Source organism: Vicia villosa, linkage group LG1 (genome assembly GCF_029867415.1).
Source record: "Vicia villosa cultivar HV-30 ecotype Madison, WI linkage group LG1, Vvil1.0, whole genome shotgun sequence".
Taxonomy (NCBI): Eukaryota; Viridiplantae; Streptophyta; class Magnoliopsida; order Fabales; family Fabaceae; genus Vicia; species Vicia villosa.
In genome coordinates, this window is record NC_081180.1 from 53,843,423 (window position 1) to 53,858,485 (window position 15,063).

Genomic DNA, 15,063 nt, shown 5'->3' on the forward strand with positions numbered 1-15,063 from the left:
TATTCCAACGCAGTCCTCGAGATCGATACTTGGTTTTTAACCTTTTATTACTACTTCGTAAAAATAGTGCACTTGCTATTTTTCCGATCAAGTTTTTGGCGCCGTTGTCGGGGACTGCCAAATATAAGTTAAATAATAATTCAATTGAATTTTTGTTGCTCTGCAACCAAAATTTTATTTTCTGTTATTTGAATTGCTCATACTAATATTCATCTAATCTTTGTATGCGAGGTAAGGCCTCAGCTGAACTTCTTTTTGACGCAGAACCAGAAAGATTATTTCGAGCAAGACGCCGAGAAGCTAAACAAAGAGAACTGGAAGCAAAAGAAGAACCGCTGATAGTTTCAGATCCCGAAACAGAGAAGACTAATTCAATACATTCTGAGCATTCAGATTCTGAACCTGAAACTATGGCCGAAGACCCACCTCCTGTGGAAAGGCTTTTAGGTGATTATGGAAGAGCAAATGCACCTCTTGGCCGGATGACAATTGTTAACCAACCAGTCAATGTTGCCCATTTTCAGCTACACCCGGCAACAATAAGACAACTTGAAAAGAAACCATTCTCTGGAAGGATCAATGAAGATGCAAATAAGCACTTACAAAGGTTTCTTAATATGACAACGTCATTAAAGATAGAGGGGCATTCTGAAGAAGCCAAGAAATTGGTGATGTTTCCATTTACATTGTCAGACGATGCTGAAGAGTGGTTTTACTCTTTACCTGCTGGAAGTATCACAACTTGGCAACAAATGGAGACAACATTTCTGAATGAATATTTTCCAGCTTCTGTGTATATCCGCAAGAGATATGATATAGTTAATTTCAAATAGAAGGAAGGAGAATCACTTGGAGATGCATATAAAAGATTCAAGCGGTTGTTGGTTGCATGTCCTACTCATAACATGGATGCAACCGAGCAAATGCAGAATTTTGTGAATGGTCTTAAGCTTAAGACTAAACAACTAATAGACACAGCTGCTGGTGGGTCAACGAACTTTAAAACAGTCACTGAGATAAAGAAGATCATTGATGCTATTGCAGTAAACGAACACTTAGAGCTGTATGACCGCAGTGTAAATCAACCAGAAGTGTTAGTTGATTTGAAGTTGACAAATCAAGCTGTTAAGATGGAAGAGCAGATCGCAGCTGAAGTTGAGCGTAGAATGAAACAAATGGCTCTTGAAAAACAAACGGTGGCTCAAGTTCAGCCGGTTCAACCGATTCAAGCAGTGAGTTGTGAAATATGTGGAGGACCTCACTTTGCCGTGCATTGTGTGGTAACAGCCCAGCAGGTGGAAGAAATCAACTTTTTGAAACAGAACAACCCTTACTCTAATACTTACAATCCAGGATGGAAGAATCATCCGAATTTCTCCTGGAAAGATCAACAAGGGAACGTTCCAAAACAAGGGGCTGCTCCGTATCAAAGTCTTCCACAACAACAACAGCAATATCGGCCACCACAACAACAACCATATCAACAACCGTATCAGCAACCTCAACAACAATTCCAGCAACAAGGGCCAAGAAAAGCAGATTGGGAGATCGCCATTGAAAAAATGGCTGCTCAAAGCTCCCAATTTCAAGAAGAAACAAGAAGTAATTTTCGGAATACAGGAGCATCAATTAAAAATCTTGAAATTCAGATGAGTCAAATAGCACAACAATTGGCAAGCCCTCAGCAACCTGGTGCTCTGCCTAGTGCCACAGTTACGAATCCCAAAGACCATAATAATGTGAGCGCTATAGTAACTAGAAGTGGTAAAGCGAAAGAAGTTGTTGAGGAGATTGCTAAAGAAGGAGAGCCATTGCTTGAAGTAGATGTAGAAATAAAAGAGAATGAAGCACAAGTGGAAGACTTAGGTGTGTTGGAACCAACAACTAAAGGGAAGACTAGTGAACAAAAACCGGAAATCAAATTACCCTTTCCAACAAGAAATAAGAAGAAAGGGCAGCACGAGAAAAACTTTCAAAAATTCTTGGAAATGTTTAAGAAACTTGAGTTGAACATACCATTCCTGGAGGCGTTAGAACAAATGCCTACATATGCCAAGTTCATGAAAGATATCATCTCCAAGAAAAGGACAGCCGATTGTGATCCAATTATTCTAACTGAAACTTGTAGTGCTATTTTGCAGGGTATGAAGATTCCGGTGAAGAAGAAAGACCGAGGCTCTGTAACTATTCCTTGTACGATTGGGGATAGATCATTTAAAAAGGCTCTTATTGACTTAGGAGCAAGTGTTAGCCTTATGCCGCTGTCCATCTACAAGAGATTGGGCATTGGTAAAGTTCAAGATAGAAGAATGACACTCCAATTTGCCGATCATTCCGTAAAAAGACCGTACGGGGTAGTAGAAGATGTGCTTGTAAAAATAGACAAGTTTGTGTTTCCAGTGGATTTTGTAATTTTAGAGATGCCAGAGGATGAAGAAATTCCGATCATTTTGGGGAGACCATTCTTAGAGACCGGGAGATGTTTGATAGACATAGAAGAGGGCACGATGACCTTGAAGGTGTAAGATGAAGAATTAAAAATTGATGTGCGAAACACCATGAAATACAAGGATGATGTTGCTACTAGTCAACATATTGAGGTGATTGATCAAATTGTTCATAATGAGAATGCTTTGAAGTCATAACAATTACCTTTAGAAAGAGTGTTGAGTTTATCAATTTTCAACGAAACTGAAGAGGTTGACGAAGAAGAGATAGAAGTGTTGAATATGATGGAGGCAAAACCTTTCTTTAAAAGTTCTCGACAAAATCGGTGGGAGGATTTAAGGCAACCATTAGTAGAGGAAAAGAAAGATGAACCAAAGAAGGGGGCTGAATTGAAACAACTACCGGAGAACCTCAAATATTTTTTCCTAGACACAGAAAACAAATGTCCGGCTATCATAAGTTCACACCTTGAAGTTATCCAAGAGAACAAACTTGTTGAAGTTCTGAAAAAGCACAAAAGGGCCATGGGATGGTCGATTGACGATTTGAAAGGTATTAGTCCTACGGTTTGCATGCACAAAATTCTCATGGAGGATGATCACAAACCGGTAGTCCAACCTCAACGGAGGTTGAATCCAGCAATGAAGGAAGTAGTCAGAAAAGAAGTGGTGAAACTATTAGATGCGGGGATGATCTACCCTATATCTGATAGTGCTTGGGTGAGTCCTGTACATGTAGTGCCGAAAAAGGGAGGAACTACAGTAATAAAAAATGAGAAAAATGAGTTAATCCCTACAAGGACAGTAACAGGATGGAGAGTTTGCATCGATTACAGAAGGCTAAACCTGGCGACAAGAAAGGACCACTTCCCGTTACCTTTCATAGACCAAATGCTAGAAAGGTTAGCGGGTCATGATTACTATTGCTTCCTCGATGGGTATTCGGGGTATAATCAAATAGCAGTCGCACCAGAAGATCAAGAAAAGACGGCTTTCACTTGCCCGTTTGGTATTTTTGCCTATAGAAGGATGTCATTCGGGTTATGTAATGCTCCAGCTACTTTTCAAAGATGCATGCAAGCCATCTTTGATGATATGCTTGAAAAGCATATGGAAGTATTCATGGACGACTTCTCAGTTTTTGGTAAGTCTTTTGATAATTGTTTAACTAATCTTGCTCTTGTGTTAGAAAGATGTCAACAGACCAACTTGATCCTCAACTGGGAGAAGTGTCACTTCATGGTGCGTGAAGGTATAGTGTTGGGTCACAAAATTTCCCACAAAGGAATAGAAGTTGACCAAGCAAAAATAGAAGTCATATCAAAGCTACCACCACCAATGAATGAGAAAGGTATTCGAAGTTTCTTAGGGCATGCGGGTTTCTACCGCCGGTTCATAAGAGATTTTTCTAAAATAGCTAAACCCTTAACTACTCTGTTGGTTAAGGACAGGGTTTTAAATTTTGATAATGAGTGTGCCGTAGCATTTGAAACAATTAAGAAAAAACTAGTTTCGGCACCAATTGTTGTGGCCCCAGATTGGTCTCTCCCTTTCGAGATCATGTGTGATGCAAGTGACATTGCAGTAGGGGCGGTTCTAGGACAGCGTAGGGACAAATTGTTACATGTTATTTACTATGCTAGTCATGTTTTAAACCCTGCACAGATAAATTACGCAACAACTGAAAAAGAGTTGCTTGCTGTTGTTTATGCCTTTGATAAATTCAGACAATATCTGTTGGGTTCCAAAGTTATTGTTTACACTGACCATGCTGCTTTGAAGTATCTTTTTGCCAAACAGGATTCTAAGACAAGGCTTCTGAGATGGATCTTACTCCTTCAGGAGTTTGATGTGGAGATTCGTGATAAAAAAGGATGCGAAAACACAGTTGCAGACCACCTTTCCCGAATATCACCTATCGAGGAAACAGAGGAAAAACGCCCAATACAGGATGAATTCGTAGATGAGCATATCCTTGCTGTTATTGGTGCACCTTGGTTCGCCGATTATGCAAATTATCTGGTAGGTGGGGTAATCCCAGAAGATTTTGATTCTAACCGCAAGAAAAAGTTTCTACATGATTGCAGGTTCTATTTATGGGATGACCCTTTCCTATACAAGAAATGGATAGATGGTCTGGTCAGAAGATGCGTACCAGAAGAGGAACAAAGGGATGTACTAAAAGCATGCCATGACTCAGACTATGGGGGACACTTTAGTGGAGATAGAACTGCATCGAAAGTCTTACAATTTGGGTTATACTGGCCGACCTTATTCAAGGATGCTCACCATGTGGTTCAAGAATGTGACAGATGTCAAAGAACAGGTAACATCTCAAAGCGAAATCAGATGCCTCAGAATGCTATGTTGGAAGTGGAACTGTTTGACTTATGGGGGATTGATTTTATGGGACCGTTCCCACCATCCTTCGGGAAGAATTATATCTTGGTGGTAGTTGACTACGTATCAAAGTGGGTGGAAGCTGTAGCCTTACCCACCAATGATGCGAAAGTGGTTGTGACTTTTCTCAAGCATAACATCTTCTCTAGGTTTGGAGTACCCAGATCGCTAATCAGTGATGAAGGTACTCACTTCTTAAATAAACTAATGGAGAATTTGCTAAAAAATACAATGTGAAACACAAGATCGCCACCCCATATCATCCTCAAACAAGTGGGCAAGTCGAGGTTTCTAACAGGCAAATAAAACAAATTCTGGAAAAAACTGTTAGTGCCTCTCGCAAAGACTGGTCAACCAAGCTAGATGACGCTCTCTGGGCATACAGAACAGCGTACAAGACCCCGATAGGTATGTCTCCGTATCATTTAGTGTATGGGAAGGCATGTCACCTACCGCTCGAACTCGAACACAAAGCATTTTGGGCCACCAAACTCCTAAACTGTGATTTTCTGAAAGCCGGTGAAGCTCGAACAACTCAACTTCATGAACTATAGAGTTCCGAAATCAAGCATACGAGAATGCCAAAATCTACAAGGAACAAACAAAAAGATGGCATGATCAGAAGATTCAGAAAAAGGAACTACGGGAAGGTCAATTGGTATTGCTGTTTAATTCCAGATTGAAACTTTTTCCTGGAAAGTTAAAGTCACGATGGTCAGGACCATTCCTAATTCACAAAGTATTCCCTCATGGAGCAATAGAATTAAAAAATCAAACCAACGGGGATACATTCAAAGTGAATGGACAACGGGTGAAGCCGTATTATCAAGGACAAGAAAGTGGTCTGATTCACAGTGTTCGTCTTAAAGGATAAGATGAACTATCGTCGAGCCAAGCGACGTTAAACGAAGCGCTTCGTGGGAGGCAACCCACAGATTTTCCCTAATGTATTCTCGTTGTTTTCTTTTATGTGTGTTTTTTTTCATGTTTCAGGAAAAGCTAATTCCAGTGGTGGATACAAGGTGAAGACAAACAAGGAAAAATGAAAAAAAAAATTGAAGAGGAACCAGGGGTGCAACACGGGTGGCCGTGTTGTGTAACACGGGCCGTGTTGCCCCAGACGAAAAATGGAAAAAAAGGGAAAGAAGGGGTGAAAACAGTGGAGCAACACGGGTGGCCGTGTTGCACAACACGGGCCGTGTTGCGTCCACTGGGAGCAACAAATTTTCAAAACATAAATCAGTGAGGCAACACGGGTTGCCGTGTTGAGCAACACGGGCCGTGTTGCCTGTGCGTGCAAATTTTTTTTCAAAATTTTTAAATGGGCCCGTGGACCCCACCCATCCCACTGTCATACCCTAATTTTTGACCCCCCTGAGATGACATATCTTCAGGATTTTCATCAGGTCAAAGCAAGTACCCAGAGCAGTCACTTCTTCATCTGGCATTTAATCAAGGATGTTCAAAGACAAGAAAACTCAGGCAAAGGATCAATCAATAGAAGTATTGGTCTCTAACACAATCATAGGACTCAAAAGCTTCACTTTTATATTCACCTATGATTGATTAGACACTCAGTCATCTGAGTACAGGTTTACTCAAGTCACCAGACTAGGGTTTTTGAGCCTATCAAGGACTGAAATCAGGGATCACCTTTGGGAAACCCTAAAAAGCTCCAGGACATCTATTAAAGACTTCAATCATCTTCAAATGATCCATACAATAAGATCCACTGGACATCACACCTCAATTCAAGATCCACAGTCACCAATTTCATCTGGTCGACAATTAGGGTTTTTAACCTAATTCATCTGGATAGTTGACTTTTAATCAGGGCATGGATCCAAAACTCAAGACATGATTCAAGAACCTCTACTACCTCAATATAACCCATTTACATCACTCATTTGAGGAGAAGATCTTAATTCCACACAAAAGTCCAAAATCTCACTTTATTTGGAAAAAGTCAACTCTATGGGATCACCTTTGACTTTTAAGATTTTTGGTCAAACCATGACTTTCAAAGATCAATATCATCAATATATGGATATTAAAGTCATTTGACCAAAGAAATTCAAGAAGAATCATCAAGGAGCGAAAAGTCGGGAATTAGGGTTTTTGAGGGCATTGTGGGAACTCAAAATTTCACCTACACAACTCAAAAAACTTCCAACATGAAAGTTGTAGATCTTGCAAAATAAAACAACATCTTACATAGGAACTTTTTTCAAAAGATCAACCATTTAAGAGATTTGGAATTTTCAAGCTTTAGGTTATAAAAACTTAGAAATTTTTCTATGTGTTTTTAACCTAGTTTTCATCCAACTTTGGGCTCATTTTTCACAATTTTCCCAAATGATTCTGAAGAAACCCCAAACTAATGATTTGAATTAGATGTTTAGGGCTTTCCAAATTGTGCTCAACCTTCTCCAAATTCATTTTGAGCTAGGAGTTATGCTTGTTCATAGTTGGCCTCATAGGGTGAAATTATAGGTCATGTACAAATTGGAACTTTGCAATTTTGTGCAATTAGCTTCACTAAGTGATGCTACACGACCTCTAATACATCTGCAAGCATGCCATACATCAATTTCCATCATTGCATAAGGATTGAAGAAGATTCCCAAAAACAAAGGCATGTGATTATGTAATGATTGCATTTTTGAATTTATGGCAAATGGTGAATCATCAAGGAATCTTGCTCTAAGCCAATTAGAACTCTCCTCTGCATCAGAAATGTTCCCTAAGATCATACAAGATCAATGGTTGGGGAAGCTAGCTCGAAAATGCATCATTGCATTTGGGATATTTTCAAAATTTCTTCATGGCTAAGAAACCAAACTCACTTCACTAAGCAAGCTTGCTATGTTCAATTGCTCTGAACCATTTGCCTATAAATAGAGGGGTCTTTCTCATTCAAAAAACACACCAAAGCAACAGAGTTCTTGCTTTCTCTCTTCTTTCTTCATACTTAAGGTTTTCAAAGGTTCTTTGGCAAGAAGACTCGGATTCTTCAAACCAGAGCTCTTCCTTTGGAATTAAGTATTCAAACACCTTAGGGGAGTCATTTAGAGGTGATCCAAACCTCTGAAACACTTCTGTACGTGGGGAATCATCATCTTCACCTCTCACTTGGAGCTGTTGCAGTTGGGGTCGAGCAAGAGGTTCTGGGCACTTTCAGTCCAAGTTAAGCATCTCAACACCTTCCAGGAGGATCACTGAAGCTATCTGGATCGTTGCAACAACTCTGCAACACACTTTGATCAGAGCCAAATCTTCATTTTTCAGGTAAGTTTCAAAAGCTTCAAACTCTATGATTCACGCATGATAAATTTAAAATGAAGTTACCAATTGGTTTCTGCACCTTCATAGATCATTAGCCCTCAATCAATTGCATCAAATCATGCATATATAGTATTTCATGTTTAATTTCAGTTTTAGGGTTCTTAGTGTTCATGCTTGCGAATTTTATGTTACACTTAGAATAAATGAAATTAAAGGACACCGTCATGATCCTCGTCCAAAAACGAGCAAAATCCATCTTTATATCTTTGAATTTAGTTGAGAATTGAGGAAGATAGGATTTCCAGAAATTGAAATCATGAGGTTAAAGATGAAGTTGCTTTGCGCGCGTTTTTTTGAATTCTCAGAAGCAAGTTTAAAATATAATCAATTGGAAGCGTGTTTTGAACGACTAAAACGTTCAGCTCACTTGGTTACAAGCGCCTCTCACTTTCTCATGCCTTAGGTCTGGGGTTCGATCCCCCCCTTAGACCTTTTGTTTTTATTTTTCATTTTAACGCGCGTGTTTTATATATAACCAATTGGAATCCCTCTTTAGTCACACTGAGCGTGTAGCTCAGTTGGCTTTGTTTTGTGTGGTGACCATGGGAGCGTGGGTTCAAGCCTTGGTAGTGACAAAACAATATTTTTTATCACTTTTTCCATTTGATTTCTTTACAACTTTAAACAATTATTTAACCTATCAAATTAATTCATTTTAATTTCATTTTTTTACACACTTGTCATTTAATATATCTATTTTGTGAATAATCAAAAAAATCATAAAAATATTATTTATTTCATATATTCTTATTAGGTTTAAAATAGTATGTTTTAAGTGTTTTCTTAAATACTTTGAAAATATATATTTTCATTTTGTTTTAACCTAATTACTTTGTGAATAATTTTATGATAAAACCCTAATTATTTAGGTCTTAATTAGGTATAGATTTCATCTTTGCCTTAATTAAGTTGACTTTTGTCAATGTTCAAAACTGTTTTGAGTCTCCAATTAAACAGATGATTAAGGTTTTCAAACAACAAAACCTTATATCATTTCAATCATTTTCAACTGTTTCTCATAAACAGTAAATCATTTTTAAGTGGGCCTCTAATAGAGTGTAAGTCCCAACACCTTTTTCTTTTCATAGTTTGTTTTCAAAAACTGTATTTACAAAATCTTCTTTCTGTTTTCAAAGTATTCTTCTGGTATTTGAAGGGCATTATTCCCGGTGAAACTCTTTAAATACCTATGTGACCTATGTCCATCTTCACTTCTTCTGTTTTCAAAAAACCATTAACTGTTTATCATATATATTCAACTGTTATCCATCAATTGTTGGTGAGGCTTTGTACATACTTCTTCAAAGGCCTCCACTCCATCCAGGTTAGGCTTTACAAGCTTTCAATTTACGGTCTTTGTTTAAATTACTGTCAAATATAAACTGTGCATATATTTGTTTAGAACTACGTCTGAGTGTAAACCTTAGGATAGTTAAACTATATATATATATATTATAGGAATATGGCCTAGGATTGAGAATGTCTTCCCGGTGAAGGTTCTTTCCTAATTAGAGATCTGTAGTTCAAAACCCCCAAGATGAATTATTCCCGGTGAAACATCTTGGCAAAAACCTTAGAATCCAAAAAAATAGGACACATCCACCCAAAGAGGAATTATTCCCGGTGAAACCTCTTACCCATTTGCTTAGAGCCAAAATAAGTTCAAAACTACATAGCTTTCTCTTGTGCTATAACAAGGACCCTCGATGACCCTCGATTAGCCTCCTCTTGGGCTTTGTACAAGGACCCACAGGCTTCTTAAAAGCATTTCCAGCTTCCTCTTGAGGTTGTACACAAGGACCCACCAGGTTTCTTATAAACATAGGAACAGGTCTTTAGTCACCTTTTAGCCTACCCCGGTGAGTTTCTTCCAATTTAAACCAGACTTTAAACAAGCTAAGTTTGTCTCAATTTTACATTGAGTACACCTTTTGGAATGAGAGGCATGGACAGTCTCTGTCACCCTTATCTTCATCAATTTTCCTTAGCAGAGTCTAGGATCCATGTTTGCTTATCCTCAGCAAGAGTCAGCCTTCATCTTGGGCTTTAAACAAGAAGTCTCCACTAGATAATCTTTCTGCCAATCATTTTAACAAAACCCCTGGAAAGGGTTAGCCTCCAAAATCACTTCTTCAAAAACCAAAGATTCATTTCTCTTAGGAGATAATTTCCCCAAAAGAGTCAAAAACCCCTTGAAAGGGTTAGCCTCCAAAGTCAATTAATAAAAACCTGTTTAAAAGAATATAATCCCTGGAAAGGGTTAGCTTCCAAAAAACCTCATTCTTAAAAAAGATAAACTCACCAGCTGAGTCAAAATCCCTGGAAAGGGTTAGCTTCCAAAAAATCAGTCTTTTAATAAATAAATCCTTCAGTAGAGTCAAAACCCAACAAAAATAGTTAGCCTCAACCTTGGGCTTCATACAAGGCACCAAAACAATAAAACTCCCTTGTTAATAGTCAGCCTCAACCTTGGGCATTGTACAAGGCAGATAATAGAGTCTCCCCAGTGAGTCCTTCATCATTCAGTTAGCCACAACCTTGGGCTTTGTACAAGGCAGATAAACCATACTTCATGTGTCAAAGATTCCTAACATCTAGGATCTTTTCCCTATTAGAGTCATTCATACTCAGTCAGCCACAACCTTGGGCTTTGTACAAGGCAGAAAATAATATTTTTTCTAGCTAGAGCCAGCCTCAATTCTGGGCTTTGTACAGAATACAAAGATTCCTTGTAATTAACCCCCAGTGGAGTCATCTCCCAGAGTCAATAAATAATACATTAATCAAAAAGCCTCAAGCTTGGGCCTCATACAAGCCAGTTAAAAAAATCAAATCTTTTATACAGTAGATAGACATAGCTTATCTCTATAGAGAGATCTTTCCTCTATCTCACCACATTCAAACAATCAAACATTACATTTCATTTTAATCAAGTCTCCCATTTAGGATTTTGAAAGGCATGAGCTGGCAGTAAAACCCAGACATGTGGTAACTTTCCCTAATTTGGATGAGCATTTTTCTTTCATTTAAGAGGCATTTGACTGGTATACTTGCACATACACAAGTAAGGTCCCCCTCTTGAATGAAATGAATTCAGTTATTCTGTCACTCTTTTAATGTTTGTGGTGGAATAGTAGAAATACCTCTCTGTAAAGATGATTTCATGTCTCTTTATTGTAAACAGAGATTTAATTCAAGCTTCAACCTTGAGCTTCAAGCAAGGCACCGAAAAATAATTAATAATTAATTAGTTCCCCGAACTACATTAAGCTCTGACTTCCATTAGGGATATGTAGGCATGAGGTTCACAAGGAATCTCAGCGAGCTAATAAAATACCAAAAATAGTCAGTCAGTCTGTCTGTCTTTCTTTTATTCAATTCAATTTCTTCTCCTAATACAAAGGAGAAACTTTCCCAATAATCATTAGCAGCACAAACACATCTAGACACAGAGAAGGTTCCTGTAGAGTACTACAGATATGTAGGGTGCTTAAACTCTTCCCTATGTATAACCGACCTCCCGGACTCCAGAATTTCTAGTCTAGGTGAATCCCCGCACTTAGCAAACTCCTAGGGTTTAGTTGAGATCTTTTTTTCCCTTTCCTACTCGTAGGACAAATAAGAAAGTTCGTGTGATATCGTAGGAAGAACTGAAATAAAATTTATCCCACCACGAGCGCATTCTCCTTCCAAATTTCGCGTGAAGGGTCTAGCGTGCCGTCCTCCCAAGTGAAACGGGGAGGTAAAAAAAAACGACACCACAGAAAAATGGCGACTCTGCTGGGGATATAAGTGTTAAAAACCTTGGTTTTTAATCCAAACCAATGGTTGACCTGTTGCTGGTCCAGCCCCAATGAGGAATTAGGGATGCCAAATTCCCCCTCAAACAAGAGAGGTCCTGCCTAACCTCTGTGTCATTTCATGTGTTTGCTGCATTTATATTTGTTTATCTTGTTTATTCTGTATCGGGAAAGGGCTTGATTCCCCCTTGTGGTGAGAAATCCTATACCCGGATTTGAGTGCAACATAAGATAGGATGGAGGATGTCTTCCCGGTGAAGACCCTCTAATCTTGGTTCACAAGTCTACTCTTGGGATTTGCCTGGCTGGTTGTGATTAACTGCGCCACTGCATTCCGAGACTGATTGGTACCAGGAGGACCTAGAAACACATTAACCTCACTTAAAGCCTTTTTTAGGACGTAGAGCGGTGATTACGAAAGTAATTGTCACGCAGATACTACACTCAGAGAAAACTCTCTTATAGATACCAATCAACGTATCTTTAAGGTTGAGCAAAAACTCTGAGACCCCTAGAACCCGTTCTACAGGTACAAAAATCCTTATCCTTAGTTTACCATTGGGGCGAGGTTTGCGTTTTGGCTTCATGACCACTATACCCTTCTACGCCATGTTTGTTTAAAAACTCTTGTGTGTGCATTCATGCATTCATGCATCATTCATCATAATAATTAAAACCAAAAAGAGTCTTTTTCGAGTCGTTTTTGAAGGAAACTAAATAACGAATGTCTTGAACTTCATAGAAAGAGAGAAACGGAGAAAGGACTTAAGGATCTATACCATGGATTATGGGAGAAAGAGAGCTAGGAAATACACCTTCAAGATTCCCCAGGTCGAGGAACTGGGAAAGCTCGGAAAACTGGTGGTTAACCCCTAGGCTTTCAAGGAGAAGTATGGAAAACTTATGCCTCTTCTCAGCACTAACATTGTGGATGGGATCCTTCCCACTTTGGTACAGTTTTACGATCCAACGTATCACTGTTTCACCTTTCCAGATTATCAGCTCATGCCTACGTTGGAGGAGTACTCTCGTCTGATTGGAATACCCGTGTACGCGCAAGATCCGTACTCCGGTTTGGAAAAGAATCCTGACGACATTATCATTGCTGTAACTACTCCTTTGAACGTAGTCGACATCAGAACTCATATGGTGAGTAGAGGAGGAATTCAAGGATTGCCCTCCAAATTCCTGTTTGATCAAACTCGGTACTTCGTCAGCATCCAAGATATGAGCGCTTTTGAGGAAATCTTGGCTTTACTTATCTACGGATTGTGTTTGTTCCCTAACATTAACGATTTCGTCGACATCAACGCAATTAAGATCTTCTTAATTGGAAATCCAGTTCCAACCTTGCTTGCGGATGCTTATCACTCTGTGCATTCAAGAAACCTGCAGCGAGGAGGATTAATCACATGCTGCGTACCGTTGTTATACGAATGGTTCGTCTTGCACCTGCCAAAGTCTAGCACTTTCTGGAACATGAGGGATGGCCTTTACTGGTCACAGAAAATCATGTCCCTCACTCATACGGACATTGAATGGTGTAGTCCTGACAACGACAAAACCAAGATTATCTTCAGTTGCGGAAGTTTTCCCAACATACCCCTTATTGGAACTAAGGGAGGAATCAGTTACAATCCAGCTTTAGCCCGTCGTCAATACGGCTATCCCATGAAAAATATACCAAGTAACATCCAATTGGAGGATCTGTTCTTCAAAAACATCGACGATCATGGCAACATGCTGAAGAAGGAAATTGTCCAAGCCTGGCGTCTTGTTCACAGCAAAGGGAGAAGATTGTTAGGAAAACATCTTTGCATCTCCCTGGATCCTTACCTTCAATGGGTACGCATCAGAGCATTCAAGCTCAGGATGCCATATCAACATCAATAACCCATTCCCCTAAGGGAACCAATATACTTATTCTCCACCGATGTTGAAAAACTACAAGCGGCATTAAACAAGGTATGCCAAGAAAGGAATGCTTGGAGGAACAAGTATCGAATCGTCAACAGGAAAAACGTTGAGATTCATAACATCCTAAGAAGGAAGGATGAGTTACTTGAAGTGCTCGATCGACAAGTGTCACAAACGTCACTTTCTCATCATATCCCTCCTGCTTCCTGGATCATCGATCAGCTCACGTCAGAAAACGCTCAGCTCAAGAAACATAAGAAGATGTTAGAACGTGAAGTCGGCTTTTCGTCAAAATTTTAGAGTCCTTTCTCTCAGCTTCTCTGTATTTCCCTTTTCAAAGTGTGTAAAAACGGCGTTTTCGCTTAATTAATAAAAGTTTGATGTTTCATAGCGTAATTATGGTGTTTCCTTGAAAATATTAACTTAATTGCATATCATACATCGCTTTAGTCGTACGCACTGACACGAGAACTGTCGTGGATCTAATAGTCACTTTCCTTTCTCCAGAAAGAGAGGAGGAGAAGGAGGTGAACCAAGACTTTCAAGCTGTCTCATCCATACAACACTCGTTCAAGTCGCAAGAAAAGCATGGAAAACTTTGAGCAAGAGAATGGAGAACTCAGAGAAGAGGTTAATACTCTCAAAGATGCTATTGAAAGGCTCAATAGCATGGTAGAAGCCCTGGTAGTTGCACAGAATCGACCAACGCAGAAGAACCACAAAGGACTGTGGTTTCCAAGATTGTTTCTACTCCTATTCCTCCGTATGCCATGCAACCCAACCGACCTTGGGGCATGCCGTATAACTTTATTCCAGAAGGGTACATACCCCAAGTTTCTGAAGTTCCAAGAGCTACAATGGAGATGCAACCACCGGAGGGTTACAAACCTCTGGAAATTGAAGTTCCAAGAGCAACGACAATGGGTTTCACACAACAGAATGCTGAGATTCCAAGATCTGCTGTCATGGCTTCTCCACAGCCCATTATGCATACTTTTCCTCCACAGGGCGGACAAGTATATCATCACGCTCCCAGTGAGGATGCTGGCGTGTATGAAAGATTGGACGAGTTCCAGGAACAGTTTCTGCAAATGCAGAAGGAACTCAAGACTCTTCGAGGACAAGATTTATTTGGAAAGAATGCTGCAGACCTC

At 39.4% G+C, this 15,063-nt stretch overlaps 1 protein-coding gene across 1 annotated transcript; it reads left to right on the plus strand.

Moving 5' to 3' along the window:
- The first annotated feature begins 410 nt into the window (after positions 1-410).
- LOC131639097 (uncharacterized) lies at positions 411-2,525 on the plus strand. The gene is made up of 3 exons (XM_058909626.1): positions 411-587; positions 930-2,027; positions 2,142-2,525. Exons 1-3 carry the CDS (start codon positions 411-413, stop codon positions 2,523-2,525), a joined length of 1,659 nt encoding a protein of 552 aa, XP_058765609.1.
- Positions 2,526-15,063: the final 12,538 nt, after the last annotated feature.